At 44.2% G+C, this 14013-nt stretch overlaps 1 protein-coding gene across 2 annotated transcripts; it reads left to right on the forward strand.

Moving 5' to 3' along the window:
* Positions 1-688: 688 nt before the first annotated feature.
* On the forward strand, positions 689-13649 carry PFDN4 (prefoldin subunit 4). 2 transcript variants are annotated; one of them, XM_040638491.1, is made up of 4 exons: positions 689-891; positions 6637-6744; positions 7732-7872; positions 13253-13649. In XM_040638491.1, exons 1-4 carry the CDS (start codon positions 868-870, stop codon positions 13382-13384), a joined length of 405 nt encoding a protein of 134 aa, XP_040494425.1. In that variant the 5' UTR covers positions 689-867; the 3' UTR covers positions 13385-13649. The 2 variants fall into 2 exon arrangements, with proteins under 2 accessions (XP_040494425.1, XP_008696216.1); XM_008697994.2 differs by lacking the exon at positions 689-891 and adding an exon at positions 5212-5289.
* The last annotated feature ends 364 nt before the right edge of the window (positions 13650-14013 follow it).

Raw genomic sequence — 14013 nt, forward strand, 5'->3', positions numbered from 1 at the left:
AGAGCCCCTTGTACAAAACACTGCTGGCCCAACAGCGCTTACGTTGTTCTTCCTTTTCCTTGTTTTCAGAAGCCCATGCCAGTTTCCAATGATTTCGTGTAATTTAAAATGTTACTTGTATTAAATGTGGAATGGGTTTATTTATTAAATGAATTAATGTTTTTTTAAAATTCTCAGTTTTAATTTCTAAAATGGTAAATATCGATGAATATAACCTATGTAAACAGAAGATCTTTGGGGTCTTCAATAAGTGTTAAGAGTGTAAAGGACCCCCCCCACCCCCCCCCACCCCCCACACACAGGAAAAGAAAAAAAATTGGGAGGCCCCTGTGTCAGGGTGTACGGTAATTGCTCAGTTAACATTGTTGATTAAATAAATAGGAGTACTTCCTCCTTTATACCGTGCGAATTATCAGGGCACATACATCTCACATCCCAGAGCCAAGGTCATTTGTTTTTATCTCTCTTTAACAAGGTATACGGATTTCTTACAAAGTCTGTGGCGTAGATGGAAGAGAACTTCCCTTCCGTCCCCTCGTGGCCCCGCCCCCAACACCGCCCCGCTGCGCGGGGCGCCCCCTGCTGCCCGCCGTGGGACCCTGGGGCCGTTCGCCACACCCCCCACTTTCTGTCGGCCCACAGGGCGTTGCCTGTGCCTTTAATTGGCATGTACCAAGTCCTTCCAGGATCTGTTTCCTCCCTGATTCCCGGACGTTAAGAATCACGGGTCGAAGATGCAGTAGGAAGGAATATGGGGACAGTGTTGTATTTGGGGGGAGGTCTGGGCCCACAGGGAGCGAGAGGCGGCCTGGGGCTGGAGCGCGCCCTTGCGGCCCTCCCCGCCGCGCGCCGTAGTTCAGTCCCAAGATGGCGGCCACCATGAAGAAGGCGGTGAGTGGGGCGCTCCGGGTGCGGGATGCTTGGGCAGCGGGCGGGGGTTGGCCGCCGGGGGCCAGGCGCGGGCTGCCTGGGGTGTGCGGCTCTGAAGCCCGGCGTGGGGCCCGGGGCCGAGGCTCCGGCCCTGAGGGCAGCGCCGCGGCGAGGCCTCCCCGCGCCAGGCTCCCTGGATGTCTTCTCAGGCTCCCGGCCCGCCGAGGCGGGGCAGCCGGGCTGGGACCCTCGGGGGCCTCTGGGTCGCTTCTCGCGGTGCTGAGGACGGCCGTGGAGAGCCTGAGGACCCCGCGGCCCAGGCCTTGTCGTTGCGGTGGGAGAAGCGGAAGGTCCCATGGACTGCGGTTGGCCATCACGCTGGGCATATTACCTGGGTTGTCACATTGAACCTTCCCAAGTCCACAAGCATGGGTGCTACGGGCACCGTCCTTTGCAAGTAAGGAAGCAGAGGCCCAGAGTGGTGGAGTCACCTGCCCAAGGTCACACAGCTGTAAGGAGCAGAGCAGGACCCTGCATCCCCAGGTTATTTGGCCCCAGAGCGCTTGTGTGTAGCCCTGAGCCACCCACATCCATACTCGATGTTCCTGTGTCTCCAAGATTAAAACTCTGTATTTTGAGGATAGACGGCGGACCAGGGGCAAGAAGCCGTCTGTTTATTATCTCTGAGCCTCCCGGCAACTTAGCAAAGACACGGTTTCCTCCCACTTTACAGATGGAGAAACTTAACAGAGCGGTTGGTGGCCTCAAAGTGACTCAGCTAATAAGCAGAGCTGGAGTTCGAACTCAGGTTTTATTTTGTTTTTCCCAAAGCCCACCTTTTATCCTACTAAGCAAGCTGAACTCCTATTTACAGCTTATGATTCACTGCGTCTACACAGGTGCTTAAAAATATCTAGAGAGAAGAAAAATAAAATGGGAAGGGGGCAAGGAAAGAATAACATCTGATAGTTATCGAGGCTTTCCTTTTTATTGTGCGCTAGGGAAGCACAGGTCTAAGCGAGTTGTATGCATTATTTTAATCCACAGTCCTTTTAGGGAGATTCTGCTTATCCTTATTTTACACAGGAGGCAGCTAAAGTACCCAGCAAAGTTAGGATTCAAGTGAGCACAACCATTCTGACTCTAGAGCCCGTGTTTTTAACTTCCATGGTGTCTGATGAGAGTCCCCTGGCTAAAGGGATTTGCTTGCATTCAACTTCAAATTCCTTGGCTCTCCTACTCAGCAATATGCATAATCTGAGCCACCTGCTTCTGTTGTAGGGTGCAGAAAACCAGGACTGCCCCAGGCAAACCAGGGTGATTTGCTCACTCTGTTGGTCTGTCATCCACAAATTCTTATTGAGTGCCAGGGTAGGGGTCAGGGTTAGGGTGATTCAGATGAGTATGAAACTGTGAGATGCACGCTGCCTCTATCTTGTATTTTAATGGTGTTTGTTAGGTATGGTGTTTAATTCCGTAGATGATACTAGTTGTATCCACTCCCCCCCCCCCCCCCCCTTCCGGGGGGGGGGGTGCAAACCAAAGTGCAGAGAGATGAAGTAAAGGTTGAGGGAATGGTAGAAAAATGATTTGAACCTTGGACTTGGCAAAACTTTTGATTACCAACATATTTTCATTCATTCAGCAAACTTTTTGAGCATGTGATATGGCACAATTTCAGATTTAGGGGATAAGCAGCAATGAGCAATACTAATGCTTCTATCCCCTTATCCTCATGGCATTGTAGAACTTACGTTCTGGGGGAGAGCAGTCATTGCTCAATAGTCACACACAAGACTAGAACTTACAGCTCTGCTAAGGACTATGACAGAAAGGACTTGTGACATGAGGGCTGGAGTAAGGTCTGTTTTGTGACCAAAGAAGGCCTTCGTGAGAAGGTGTGATCTATACGATGACATAAGGAGGGGAAGAGAATGTTGGAAAGGGATGAGGCATTCTAGAGGGGGAGTATCACCTGCAGAGACCCAGGGTGCGTTTTAAGAAAGGGTGGCCAGAATGGCAGAGAATCGGGGGAGGTTGAGCCAAGAGAGTAAATGAACATACTGAGGGGTGGGTGGCGGCCAGAGCATGAAGGATTTTCTTCTTTCTCTTAGTAAGACTGACATGACAAATGCCCTAGCCTCCTGCAGGTGTCTTGCAGTGCTGTGAACAATTTCTGATAGGTTAACTGCACATACACTCTGGCTCTGTGCCCGCCCTGGGAGCATACAGGCACGTCAGTGAGTGAGCTTGAAATATCATAGGGATAGCCCTTTGAGTTTAATAAAAACTGTTTGAATTCGGAGTACTTCACATTTGTAACACGTTTACATCCCAACGGGTCATGGCTTTTCTGGTGAGTGCTTAGGTGTAGTGGTTCCGTCCTCTCCTCTCCAACGATCTGCTTTCCAAGATTTGGTTCTTGGCCATCAGAGGACTGTGTTTGATTTCTGTCCCTGATCCTGAGTACAAACGTCCCCTCCCCAGAGGGGCCATCTTCGACTTCCCTATCTAAGGAAGCCCCCTTCACTCCTTAGCCCCCAGCACTTGCAACCGACCCCTGCAGCATTTTGCTTTCCCCATCACGTGTATCATCATCGTCTAGCATCATCTCGTTCACCTTGTCTTTTGCCCACTTCCTTCGCTAGAATGTGAGCTTACAGCTGTTCACGAGGGTCGGACTACGGCAGCTCTCTGGCGTGCGGGAGACATTTACCAAGTAGTTGTTAAATGAATGACTGTGCTGTAGGCGTGAAAAGTGAATAAAAATACAAAGCAACAATTTTATATCATGGAGACTTGGCGGACACCTTTGAAAAACAAAAATAAAGGCAGACTGAAATGGGCCAGAATTTCCTTCTCCTGGGCTTTTAGAACACTGATGGACTCAGCTGTCACCTTCTGCTGGTAATAGCCAGTGCTCAGCGGGGCAAGACCGACTGCTTCCCTTTCCTCTCATAATCCTGTAAGATGCTGAGTCTGAGGGAAAGGGTACAGCCAGGGTCCAGGGAATTTTAATTTCCACTTTGAATCTTGAGCTGTCATATTTCTCCCTGGCCTAGCAGAATTTTCTTCTAGATCTTTGTCTGTTCTTCCTCTCTAATGATTTTTTGGTAAACATTGTTCAGGAAGTAAAGCACTCAGCTGTCATTTATTGAGAGGGGACTCCGTCCGCAGGTCCTCCTTTTATCACCCATGCAAGGTAGGAACTACCATTTTACAGGTAACAGACCTGAGGCAGCTACAAAAAATTGAATCATTTGTCCAGGTTCCTGCCTGCTTGGATTTGAATCCATTTACTAGTTCGACCACTCTGTGCTGCCTCAAATAAAAAAATACCTCCTTCCTCTTTGAGTTCTCGTGACTTTGTGAGCGGCAGTGAGTGAGTACAACTGGCTGGCTTCTCTTAAGGCAGGAGTCCCTAACCTTTGGGGGTGTGGATCCCTTTGAGAATCTGAGGAAAACTGTGAAGACCCTTCCAGAAGAATGCACACACAGGATCTGCCATGCTGCACACAGTTTTAGGGGCTAAATGGACTTCTTAGTGTCTGTGGATCCGCAGTTAAGAATTAGCCCCTCCCCGCCAAAATGAAGCTTCACGCAATGTAGGAGTGTTCCAGAACAGTGAGATGAAAACAGAAGCCACTGGCATTAGTCACGGAAGGTGCTGACTTCTCACTTTTTGCTGTAAACAGAACTCCCCTGGGTGGCGTGCAGTTTAACCACGGACTTCACACACTGCCTCACACGCCGACTGTAGCCCTTAACCCCAGTGAGAAAACCACCGTTAAGGAAACAGACTCCAGATCCCACGTACACGCTGGGGGCTGCTGTGCGGTGAGGCTAGGACAGGAAACGCCTGCTTTGGAAGGATAGAAACAGGTGGCCAAAGTCCTTCACAACTTTTCAGAAACTGTGTGTATGTGAGTCTGATCAAGCAGGATTTAGATTCAAATTCAGAAACAATGTATTAGCCTCAGTTGTGTGTCAGGCCAGCCCCGTGGTAGTTGCTTTCATGGGAATTACCCTGTTCAAGCCTCAGGATGACAAGTGCATCTATAAATACATATTCAAGTTTTCAGGCCCTCAGTATTTAAACTCTGCAGGCAAGCAGGAACTCTCTAGAATTCTCCATTCCCGTTTGCTTCAGGAATTGCTTACTTCTTATGTAGGCAGAATCACTCGAATGCCAAGATATCTGAATGTGGACTTCCCTTTGGTTTCTATAGTGCAGCTCAGTGTTTCCCAACCTCCAGATTCTTAACAATCGTGCACAAGGTTGAACATTCACAGCTGTATGTATCGTGATATAAAGGATATTTTTCAGGATCTCCTCTGGGTCTCTGATGCTGAGCCTGATGGATGTCGAAGTGTTTGCTGTGTGATGAGAGTCCAGGACGGAGGAGGGCTGAGTTCCAGGTGTCTGCCTTGGTGTTCTGTCCACTGAGCTCCGATCTTGCTTGACCCAACAGGTTGTCTTTCAACCTCTGGAGAAATAAAAGTGTACATCTCTTATGTGACCAGTCACGAGAGACCAGGCGAACGGATGAGCCGTGGTAGCTGTGAATCATTACAGAAGAGCAAAAATAGTCTTTGTTGATGCTCTCTCTCTTTCCTCCTTGACAGTATAATCAAGTACTCTTGTTCTTCCTTTATAAATAAGGGGAAACTCTAAGGAGAATCCGGTATTCATTTTATTATTATTTGTTTAATATATGGTCCCCCTTTGAGAATCAGATGAAAGCAAAGGACTTCCCGTTGACTCTTACAAATGTGCGTGATTGCATGCGTGTGCACACACGCATTTTCACCTTCAATTTCTAAGACCTAGTGGACCTGTCTGGTCCCGTGAGTCAGCTTTCCTGGGTTGAAGTCGACTTCCACCACTTAGTGGCTGTGTGACTTTAGGGAAATTACTTACCCTCTCTGGGCCACACATTCTCCCTCTGTAAAATGGTGCTACTTCCGAATGATCCTACTTACTAAGATTTATTGGAGGATTAGCAGTGATGACAAAGCACTGAGAAAGTTCCTGATACATAGTAAGAGCTCAATAAATGTTAGTTATTTTATGACTTTATAGATACTGTATGTCATCTAAGTACTCTAATTTTATTTACAAATTTAATCACACTAAATATTTTTAAATATTCGATTTTAATCATTTTATAGTATATTATACCTTATTCTTAATTAAGACATGTAAACATGTTCTGTGTTAGAAGAAACATGATTTTTACCGTGTGTGGTATATAGCCTCTGAAATGCGTAGTAACCTTCGGGCCAGTGAATCATTTGCATTAAACATTAAAAACTGTCAGATTTCTGACAACTGCTCTAAACTTATGCAGGTTTTAACTCTGAAAGCAGAAACTGGTATGAAGCATTTACCAGAACTCACTACCACATCATTTTTGCTCCCCGGGTTATTTGGATGAAAAAATGTTCTAACTCAAGAAATTCTGCTCGGGGCCAAAGTTGGCTGACTTGATTCAGGACTTATTTTTAATTGTTTATATTTGAAATGTTTCTGTAGCTTAGGCATTGTTCCGTAGAATATCACAAGAGATGACGGATGTATGAACAAACCCTGAGCTGCTGGAGCAAAAACTTACAAGGCCTGTGTTTGTGATTCTCTGTACCTTCTGTGATTCTTGACTGTATGAGGGCAAATCGTTTATTGAATTATTTCAGAGTTATGTAAAAAGCTAACGTGTAACTTCGCCAGTAAAATTAATTCTACAAAAAATCAAAATGTTTTCTCAGGCTGCAGAAGATGTCAACGTTACTTTTGAAGATCAACAAAAGATAAACAAATTTGCACGGAATACAAGTAGAATCACAGAGCTGAAGGAGGAAATAGAAGTAAAAAAGGTATTAAAGAAATTATCTTATTTAAGAAAAATGAAAGGTCTTTATACTATGGCTTTTTTTTTTTTTTTTTTTGAGAGAGAGAGGGAGAGCGGGTGCGAAAGCAGGGTGTTAGGGGGCAGAGGGAGAGGGAGAGAGTATCCTAAGCAGCCTCCACGCCCAGCATGGAGCCCGATGTGGGTTTTGATCCCACAAACCTGAGATCATGACCTGAGTTGAAATCAAGAGTCAGACCCTTAACCGACTGAGCCTCCCAGGCACCCCTATTCTACAGCTTTTCAAAACTGAATTCAGTAATATGTGATTCTATTTCTCTGGGCTCTTTATTACAGATGATATAATCCACTGTAGTCAGTTAAGAAAAAAGACCTTGTTGAAGGGCTGTGTGACAATTTCAGCTTGTTGAGGGGTGAGCCTGGGCTGGCCTCTCAGAGAACATGGCTGGCCATGGAACTGCTGCCATTTCCAGGGACCCCAGAACCCGCCGCCGCCTCCAGCAGGGGCCACCCCGGGCCCTGCCTGCCCCGCACGTCAGGCCTGTGCCCAGGCTCTCCGTGGGTGACCGTCTGAGCTGAGGTGCAGTTCAAGGGCAGCTGACTGGTGGAATTTAAGTTCATAGCTGCTTTCATCCTCTCATCAGGCGAGGCTGAGAAATGGCGGTTTGTTCTGTTTCCGTTCTGCCGCAGGAAGGCAGAATTCACCCGGTGGGAACTGCTAGGGTAGGAGGACATTTTGAGCGGCCGCAGATGCCCACTGTCCCCCACCGGTGCTCGTAGCAATGTGGAAGGAGCTAGAGGACAATGAGTTAGTTCTTGAGCGCTTCCTTAGGAAATGCCATCGAGAAATGTAAGAAAGTCTTATGTTAGTGCGATGATACCTTTGCGAAAGGGTCTTTCACAGAGTTGATGTCCCCAAATTAAAATTGGCTACTCACCTCTATAAGGGAACTTTGAGTGTGCTTTTCATTGCTGTTTGCTTTTGTGTTTCTAGAAACAACTCCAGAATTTAGAAGATGCTTGTGAGGATATCATGCTTGCAGATGATGATTGCTTAATGATACCTTATCAAATTGGTGATGTTTTCATTAGCCATTCTCAAGAAGAAACACAGGAAATGTTAGAAGAAGCAAAGGTATGGTGGAGTCTTTCCCTGGGTGAGGGAGGCTAACGCTCCTGTGAGGGTGTGTGTTATAAAGAACACGCAGTTCTNGGTGTAGGGAAATAACGGGTGCTAGGTAACAGTACTCCACGGGTTTTTACAACGTCCCAGGCATGCCGTGAGAGCCTTGCAGGCATGATCTTATTCAGTCCTGACAAGGGCTCTGAGATTGGGACGGTTCATCCCAATTTAGAATTGAAGGGTAGAGGCTAGGAAAGGTCAGGGGACTTACTCAAGGTGACACAGAGGGAGTGGCCTTTCGACTGCAGAACCCATGCTCTAAACTAACTGTGGGGAAACTGTAGAATATTATAAGGTAGAAAAGGAAAATGGCCTGTGATCCTATTACCCAGAAGTAATCATCCATAATGAACATTCTCATTGGTTCTTTTATGTTTTCACCTTCTCTTTTCTCTGTGTAGGTTTGCTTCCCATTTTGGTCAGTCAGCCTCCCACCAGAAGTATTTTCTTGTTCTATTTAATGTTCATTTGCCCAACAAATCTTCATCGGGGGCCTGCTCTGGGGCAAGCACACATGCTTTAAAACCATCATTTTTGACAACTGTTGGAGGTGATGCTGGTGGACACCAATTCTGTTCACTGCCCTCCTGTTGTTAGCATGCATTTGTTTCCAGTATTTTCCTGCAGTAATGCTGCAGTGAGCATTCTTACACCTGAGTCTTTTTCACATTTAGGAAATTCTTTTAAGGAAATAACCAGACAGGTGGCCTTCCTGGGTCAGAGTATGGATTTATTGACAACATTTGAGGCATCTGAGACATGATATGAAATTAGTTTCCGACTCATACGCCGTCCAACTCTCTGAAAGGAGCAGTCACATTGTGCATGAGAAGCTGATGGCAATCAAACATTTTCTAATTCTTTTGCAGTTTGCTTAATTAATCTGGATATTACTTAAAATGTTAGTCTTCCTTCTTCAAATGTCATAGAAAGCAATAATTCCTCCGAATTAAACCCATATTTAATAAACCATGGGAAGAATTAACATTTTTACTCCTGAGTCTTCCTATGCAGAAACATTGGTGTTTCCCCTTGTGTTTAAATCTTTTCTTTCACAGTAAAATTTTATAATTTTATTCTTTTTTACCCATCCTAACCATCTTGTGGGAAGTATTTCAAGATAGTTCATGGTTTTTGTCACTGCTGTGAACATGCCACCCCCCCCCCCCACAGCTAGTGAACCTTTATTCTGTTATTCATTCATTCATTCATTCATTCATTCATTCATTCATTCATTCCAGAAGTATTTGTTGAGTGTTTACTCTGTATCAGGGTATGCCATGAACTGGGGCACGGCGGGGGGGCGGGCTGCGGGGGGGGGGCTGGTTCCTGCCTGCAGGGAGTAGATAGTGTAAATGGAAGGAGAGAGTTCAGCAAGCATAACCAGTAATGAGTGGAAGGTGGTGTGGGCCTAGAGGTGCGTAAGAACATAGAGCAAAGGAGTGCACGTGGTCAGGAGGGGCTCTCTGGGAAGGAAGCGACTCAGCAGTAAGTGGGTACTCGCCAGAATGGGGGACAGGATGTTCCAGACTGATGTACGATGGTCGTGTGTAAATGGTCATAGAAAGATCATGGCACAAAACACAACTGAGAGAAGTTCTAATTTGCTGGAGATTTGGGAGCATCTGAAATTGTGGCCACATCTTGAAGAACTCTGTCCATCGAGTTGATAAGTTGACTTGACTTTCGCAGGGGTCAGCAAACATTCTGTGCCGGGCCAGACGGCAGATATCGCAGGCTTTGTGGGCCACCCGGGCTCTGTCACAACTGCTGTGAAAGCAGGATGTGTAAATGCGTGCCTATGGCCGCGTTCCAGGAAAACTGCATGAACAAGCATCAGGCTAGGTCTGGCCTGTGGGCTGCAGTTTTTGCTCACCTGGCCCTAAGGCGAAGAGGAGCCTTTCAGGGGCTTTTAAGAAACGAGTGATGCATGATAGGACTTGTGCTTTTATTTTATTTATTTATTTATTTATTTATTTATTTAAAAGATTTTATTTATTTATTTGACAGAGACAACCAGCGAGAGAGGGAACACAAACAGGGGGAGTGGGAGAGGAAGAAGCAGGCTCCTAGCGGAGGAGCCTGATGTGGGGCTCGATCCCAGAGCACCGGGATCACGCCCTGAGCAGAAGGCAGACACTTAATGACTGTGCCACCCAGGCGCCCCAGGACTTGTGCTTTTAAAATAATTTTCCTGCATGTTATAATCTCACTCATGAACTGAGTTTTCTGGATAGAGAAGTTTTATCTCCTTTCTAATAGCTGTACAACTTTCTTTTTTTTTTTTTTAAGATTTTTTTGATTTATTTGACAGAGAGAGAGACAGCCAGCGAGAGAGGGAACACAAGCAGGGGGAGTGGGAGAGGAAGAAGCAGGCTCCCAGAGGAGCAGGGAGCCTGATGCGGGGCTCGATCCCAGAACCCTGGGATCACGCCCTGAGCTGAAGGCAGATGCTTAACGACTGAGCCACCCAGGCGCCCCTGTACATCTTATTTCTGTTTCTTGCAATGTGGTTCTCAAACTTTTAGCATGTGTCAGAGTCCCCCAGAGGCCTTGTTGAAAATTCCAATCACTGACATCCCAAGAATTTCCAAATCAGGAGGCCTGGAGTGCAGCCCCAGAATTTGGGTTTCTAACAAGTTTCCAAGTGATCTGGGGGCTGTACTTTGAGATTCATCCGCCAGATTTCTAAAAGAATAACATTGTCAATACTAGGCATTCTTCCCTTCTTCCTGATGTTAATGTCATGTGTGTGACTTAGTATTTTTTTGGTCATGTTTAGGAAAAATCCTTTTTTTTTTTTTTTTTTAAGATTTTATTTATTAGTGAGAGAGAAAGAGCGAGCATGAGCAGGGGGCAGAGGGAGAAGCTGGCTCCCCACTAAGCAAGGAGCCCTATGTGGAACTCAATCCCAGGACCCTGGGATCATGACCGGAGCCGAAGGCAGACACTTAACCCACTGAGCCGGCTGGAGAAATCCTTTTTTTGATCCTGGCCAGGAAGCAACTTCTGCGTTCCCTGCATTTCATGTGGGCAGCGCTGCTCTGTGGCCCTTGTTAGCACTCCCTCTCAAAGTGGCTCCAGGGACCACGCAGTTGGTGAAAATTTCTCCCAGATTCTGACTCTAAGTTGTTATTCTTTTTTTAAAATAAATTTTTATTATGATATGTTAGTCACCATACAGTACATCACTAGTTTTTGATGTAGTGTTCCATGATTCATTGTTGGCGTATAACACCCGTGCTCCATGCAATACGTGCCCTCCTTAATACTCATCACCAGCCTAGCCGCATCCCCCATGCCCCTCCCCTCTGAAACCCTGTTTGTTTCCCAGAGTCCTTAGTCTCTCGTGGTTCATTCCCCCTTCTGATTACCCCCCTTCATTCTTCCCTTCCTTCTCCTGCCAATCTCCCTGCTATTCCTTATGTTCCATAAATGAGTGAAACCATATGATAATTGTCTTTCTCTGCTTGACTTATTTCACTTAGCATAATCTCCTCCAGTCCCATCCATGTTGCTGCAAATGTTGGGTGATCGTTCTTTCTGATGGCTGAGTAATATTGCATTGTATATATGGACCACATCTTCTTTATCCATTCGTCTGTCGAAGGGCATCTAGGCTCCTTCCACAATTTAGCTATTGTGGACAATGCTGCTATGAACATTGGGGTGCATATCACCCTTCGCTTCACTATGTCTGTGTCTTTGGGGTAAATACCCAGTAGAGCAATTGCTGGGTCATAGGGTAGCTCAATTTTTAACTTTTTAAGGGACCTCCACACTGTTTTCCAAAGTGGCTGTACCAACTTGCATTCCTACCAACAGTGTAAGAGGGCTCCCCTTTCTCCACATCCTCTCCAACATTTGTTGTTTCTTGCCTTGTCAATTTTTGCCTTTCTAACTGGCGTAAGGTGGTATCTCAATGTGGTTTTGATTTGAATTTCCCTGATGGCTAATGATTTTGAACATTTTTTCATGTGTCTGTTAGCCATTTGTATGTTTTCATTGGAAAAGTGTCTGTTCATATCTTCTGCCCATTTTTTTGATTTGATTATTTGTTTCTCGTGTATTGAGTTTGAGAAGTTCTTTGTAGATCTTGGATACCAGCCTTTTATCTGTAGTTTCATTGGCAAATATATTCTCCCATTCTGTGGGTTGCCTCTTTGTTTTGATGACTGTTTCCTTTGCTGCGCAGAAACTTTTTATCTTGATGAAATCCCGAAAGTTCATTTTTTCTTTTGTTTCTCTTGCCTTTGGAGATGTGTCATGAAAGAAGTTGCTGTGGCCAGTGTCAAATAGGTTACAGTCTATGTTCTCCTCTATGTTTTTGATGGATTCCTGTCTCACGTCGAGGTCTTTCATCCATTTGGAGTTTATCTTTGTGTACGGTGTGAGAGAGTGGTCCAGTTTCATTCTTTTGTATATAGCTGTCCAATTTTCGCAGCACCATTTATTGAAGAGACTGTCTTTTTTCCACTGGATGTTTTTTGAAGTATAGACATTTTAATGATATTTGTTCTTCCAATCCATGCGCATGGAATGTTTTCCCATCTTTTTGTGTCTTCTTCAGTGACTTTCATCAGTGTTCTGTAGTTTCTAGAGTATAGATCCTTTACCTCTCTGGTTAAGTTTATTCCAAGATATCTTAAGGTTTTTGGTGCTATTGTGAATGGAATGGATTCCCTAATTTCTCTTTCTTCAGTCTCATTGTTCATGTATAGAAATGCAACTGATTTCTGAGCATTGATTTTGTATCCCGCCACATTACTGAATTGTTCTATGAGTTCTAGTAATTTGTGGGTGGAGTCTTCTGGGTTTTCCATATAAAGTATCATGTCATCTGCGAAGAGAGAGTTTGACTTCTTCTTTGCCAATTTGAATACCTATAAGTTGTTATTTTTAATTAGCGGTGGTCGTGTGAATTTTTATCCTTTCTTCTAGTTTCGTAGTTATTTTTGTGGGAAGTTGGAAGAGGCTGTATCAGAAGCCAGGCCTTTGATAAACTGTTTACCAGAAGTGTTTGTATAGAGGTTCTCTCTTTATTAGGGTGTGATAATTTAGGAATTAATTTTCTTTTATCCATTTTGTTTTTTAAATCAGCAAAAACTGGGAAGACAGGCTTGATTTGTTCTATAATAAGCAGATATCAATCATGAATTAAAAATGGCCACATTCAGACTTTTGGTTTAGATTTAATTAATCAGTGTTCTCTAGCTGCCTGTCCCAAGTTTAGAAAGTTTGACCTAAAATTCTTCCCAAATATTATTTCATGCACAGATGCTCAGAAACCATCCATTGAACAGGATTAATTTAAACAATTTTTTTCCCCCAGAAAAATCTGCAAGAAGAAATCGATGCCTTAGAAGCCAGAGTGGAGTCAATTCAGCGAGTGTTAGCGGATCTGAAAGTTCAGTTATATGCAAAATTCGGAAGCAACATAAACCTCGAAGCTGATGACAGTTAAACATTTTATAATACTTTTTTTTTAATTTGTTTAATAAACTTGAATATTGTTTAAAATGATAATTTCCCTTCTTCAAATGATATGGAAAGCAAAACTTTCTTTTTTTAAAATTTTCATTTATTTAATGGAAACTTGCCTATTTTCACATGTCTTGCTTATTTATTTTATATTTTTAAAAGAAGACAGTATTCATCTATGTATTTTGCATAACAATTCTATCAAGTGTAGGGGCTTTATGTCATGTTATTAAAATCGGTTGAGCAACCTTTTATGTTTCTATATTATCATTTAGAATATGTGTTGCAGTTCTTATTTCTAAGAAAAGTGAACGGTTGGGTCGTGTTTATATATGTCTCTTCCAGCTGCTATTTAGAGGTGGTGAAAGCACTTTAGAAACCACTGTATCTGTCTACCACCAAAACTTTGTCAGACACTAAAAACAAGTACATATTGCATTTAAATTTATGTACTAAATGTTCTATCTAGATGCATTTCACGTGTCTCTTACATAGATATCAGTGTCCTAGATCTTGGTTAAAAGAACCAGATGGTGCTGAGACATGTTGGGGCATGTTGCGTTTCATACATAAAGCAGAATGCAAAGGACTATTTTAGAAACCCAAGAAATG

The sequence above is a fragment of the Ursus maritimus genome, unplaced genomic scaffold (genome assembly GCF_017311325.1).
Source record: "Ursus maritimus isolate PB19 unplaced genomic scaffold, ASM1731132v1 scaffold_22, whole genome shotgun sequence".
Lineage (NCBI taxonomy): Eukaryota > Metazoa > Chordata > Mammalia > Carnivora > Ursidae > Ursus > Ursus maritimus.

What these genes read in the sequence shown, in the direction of transcription:
- PFDN4 (XM_008697994.2), top strand. Translation starts at nt 5,233, where the DNA reads ATGTCGAAGTGTTTGCTGTGTGATGAGAGTCCAGGACGGAGGAGGGCT. An exon ending in GGAGGAGGGCTGAGTTCCAG is followed by an intron (nt 5,290 to 6,636) that starts GTGTCTGCCTTG and finishes ATGTTTTCTCAG; the next exon opens with GCTGCAGAAGATGTCAACGT. An exon ending in AGGAAATAGAAGTAAAAAAG is followed by an intron (nt 6,745 to 7,731) that starts GTATTAAAGAAA and finishes TTGTGTTTCTAG; the next exon opens with AAACAACTCCAGAATTTAGA.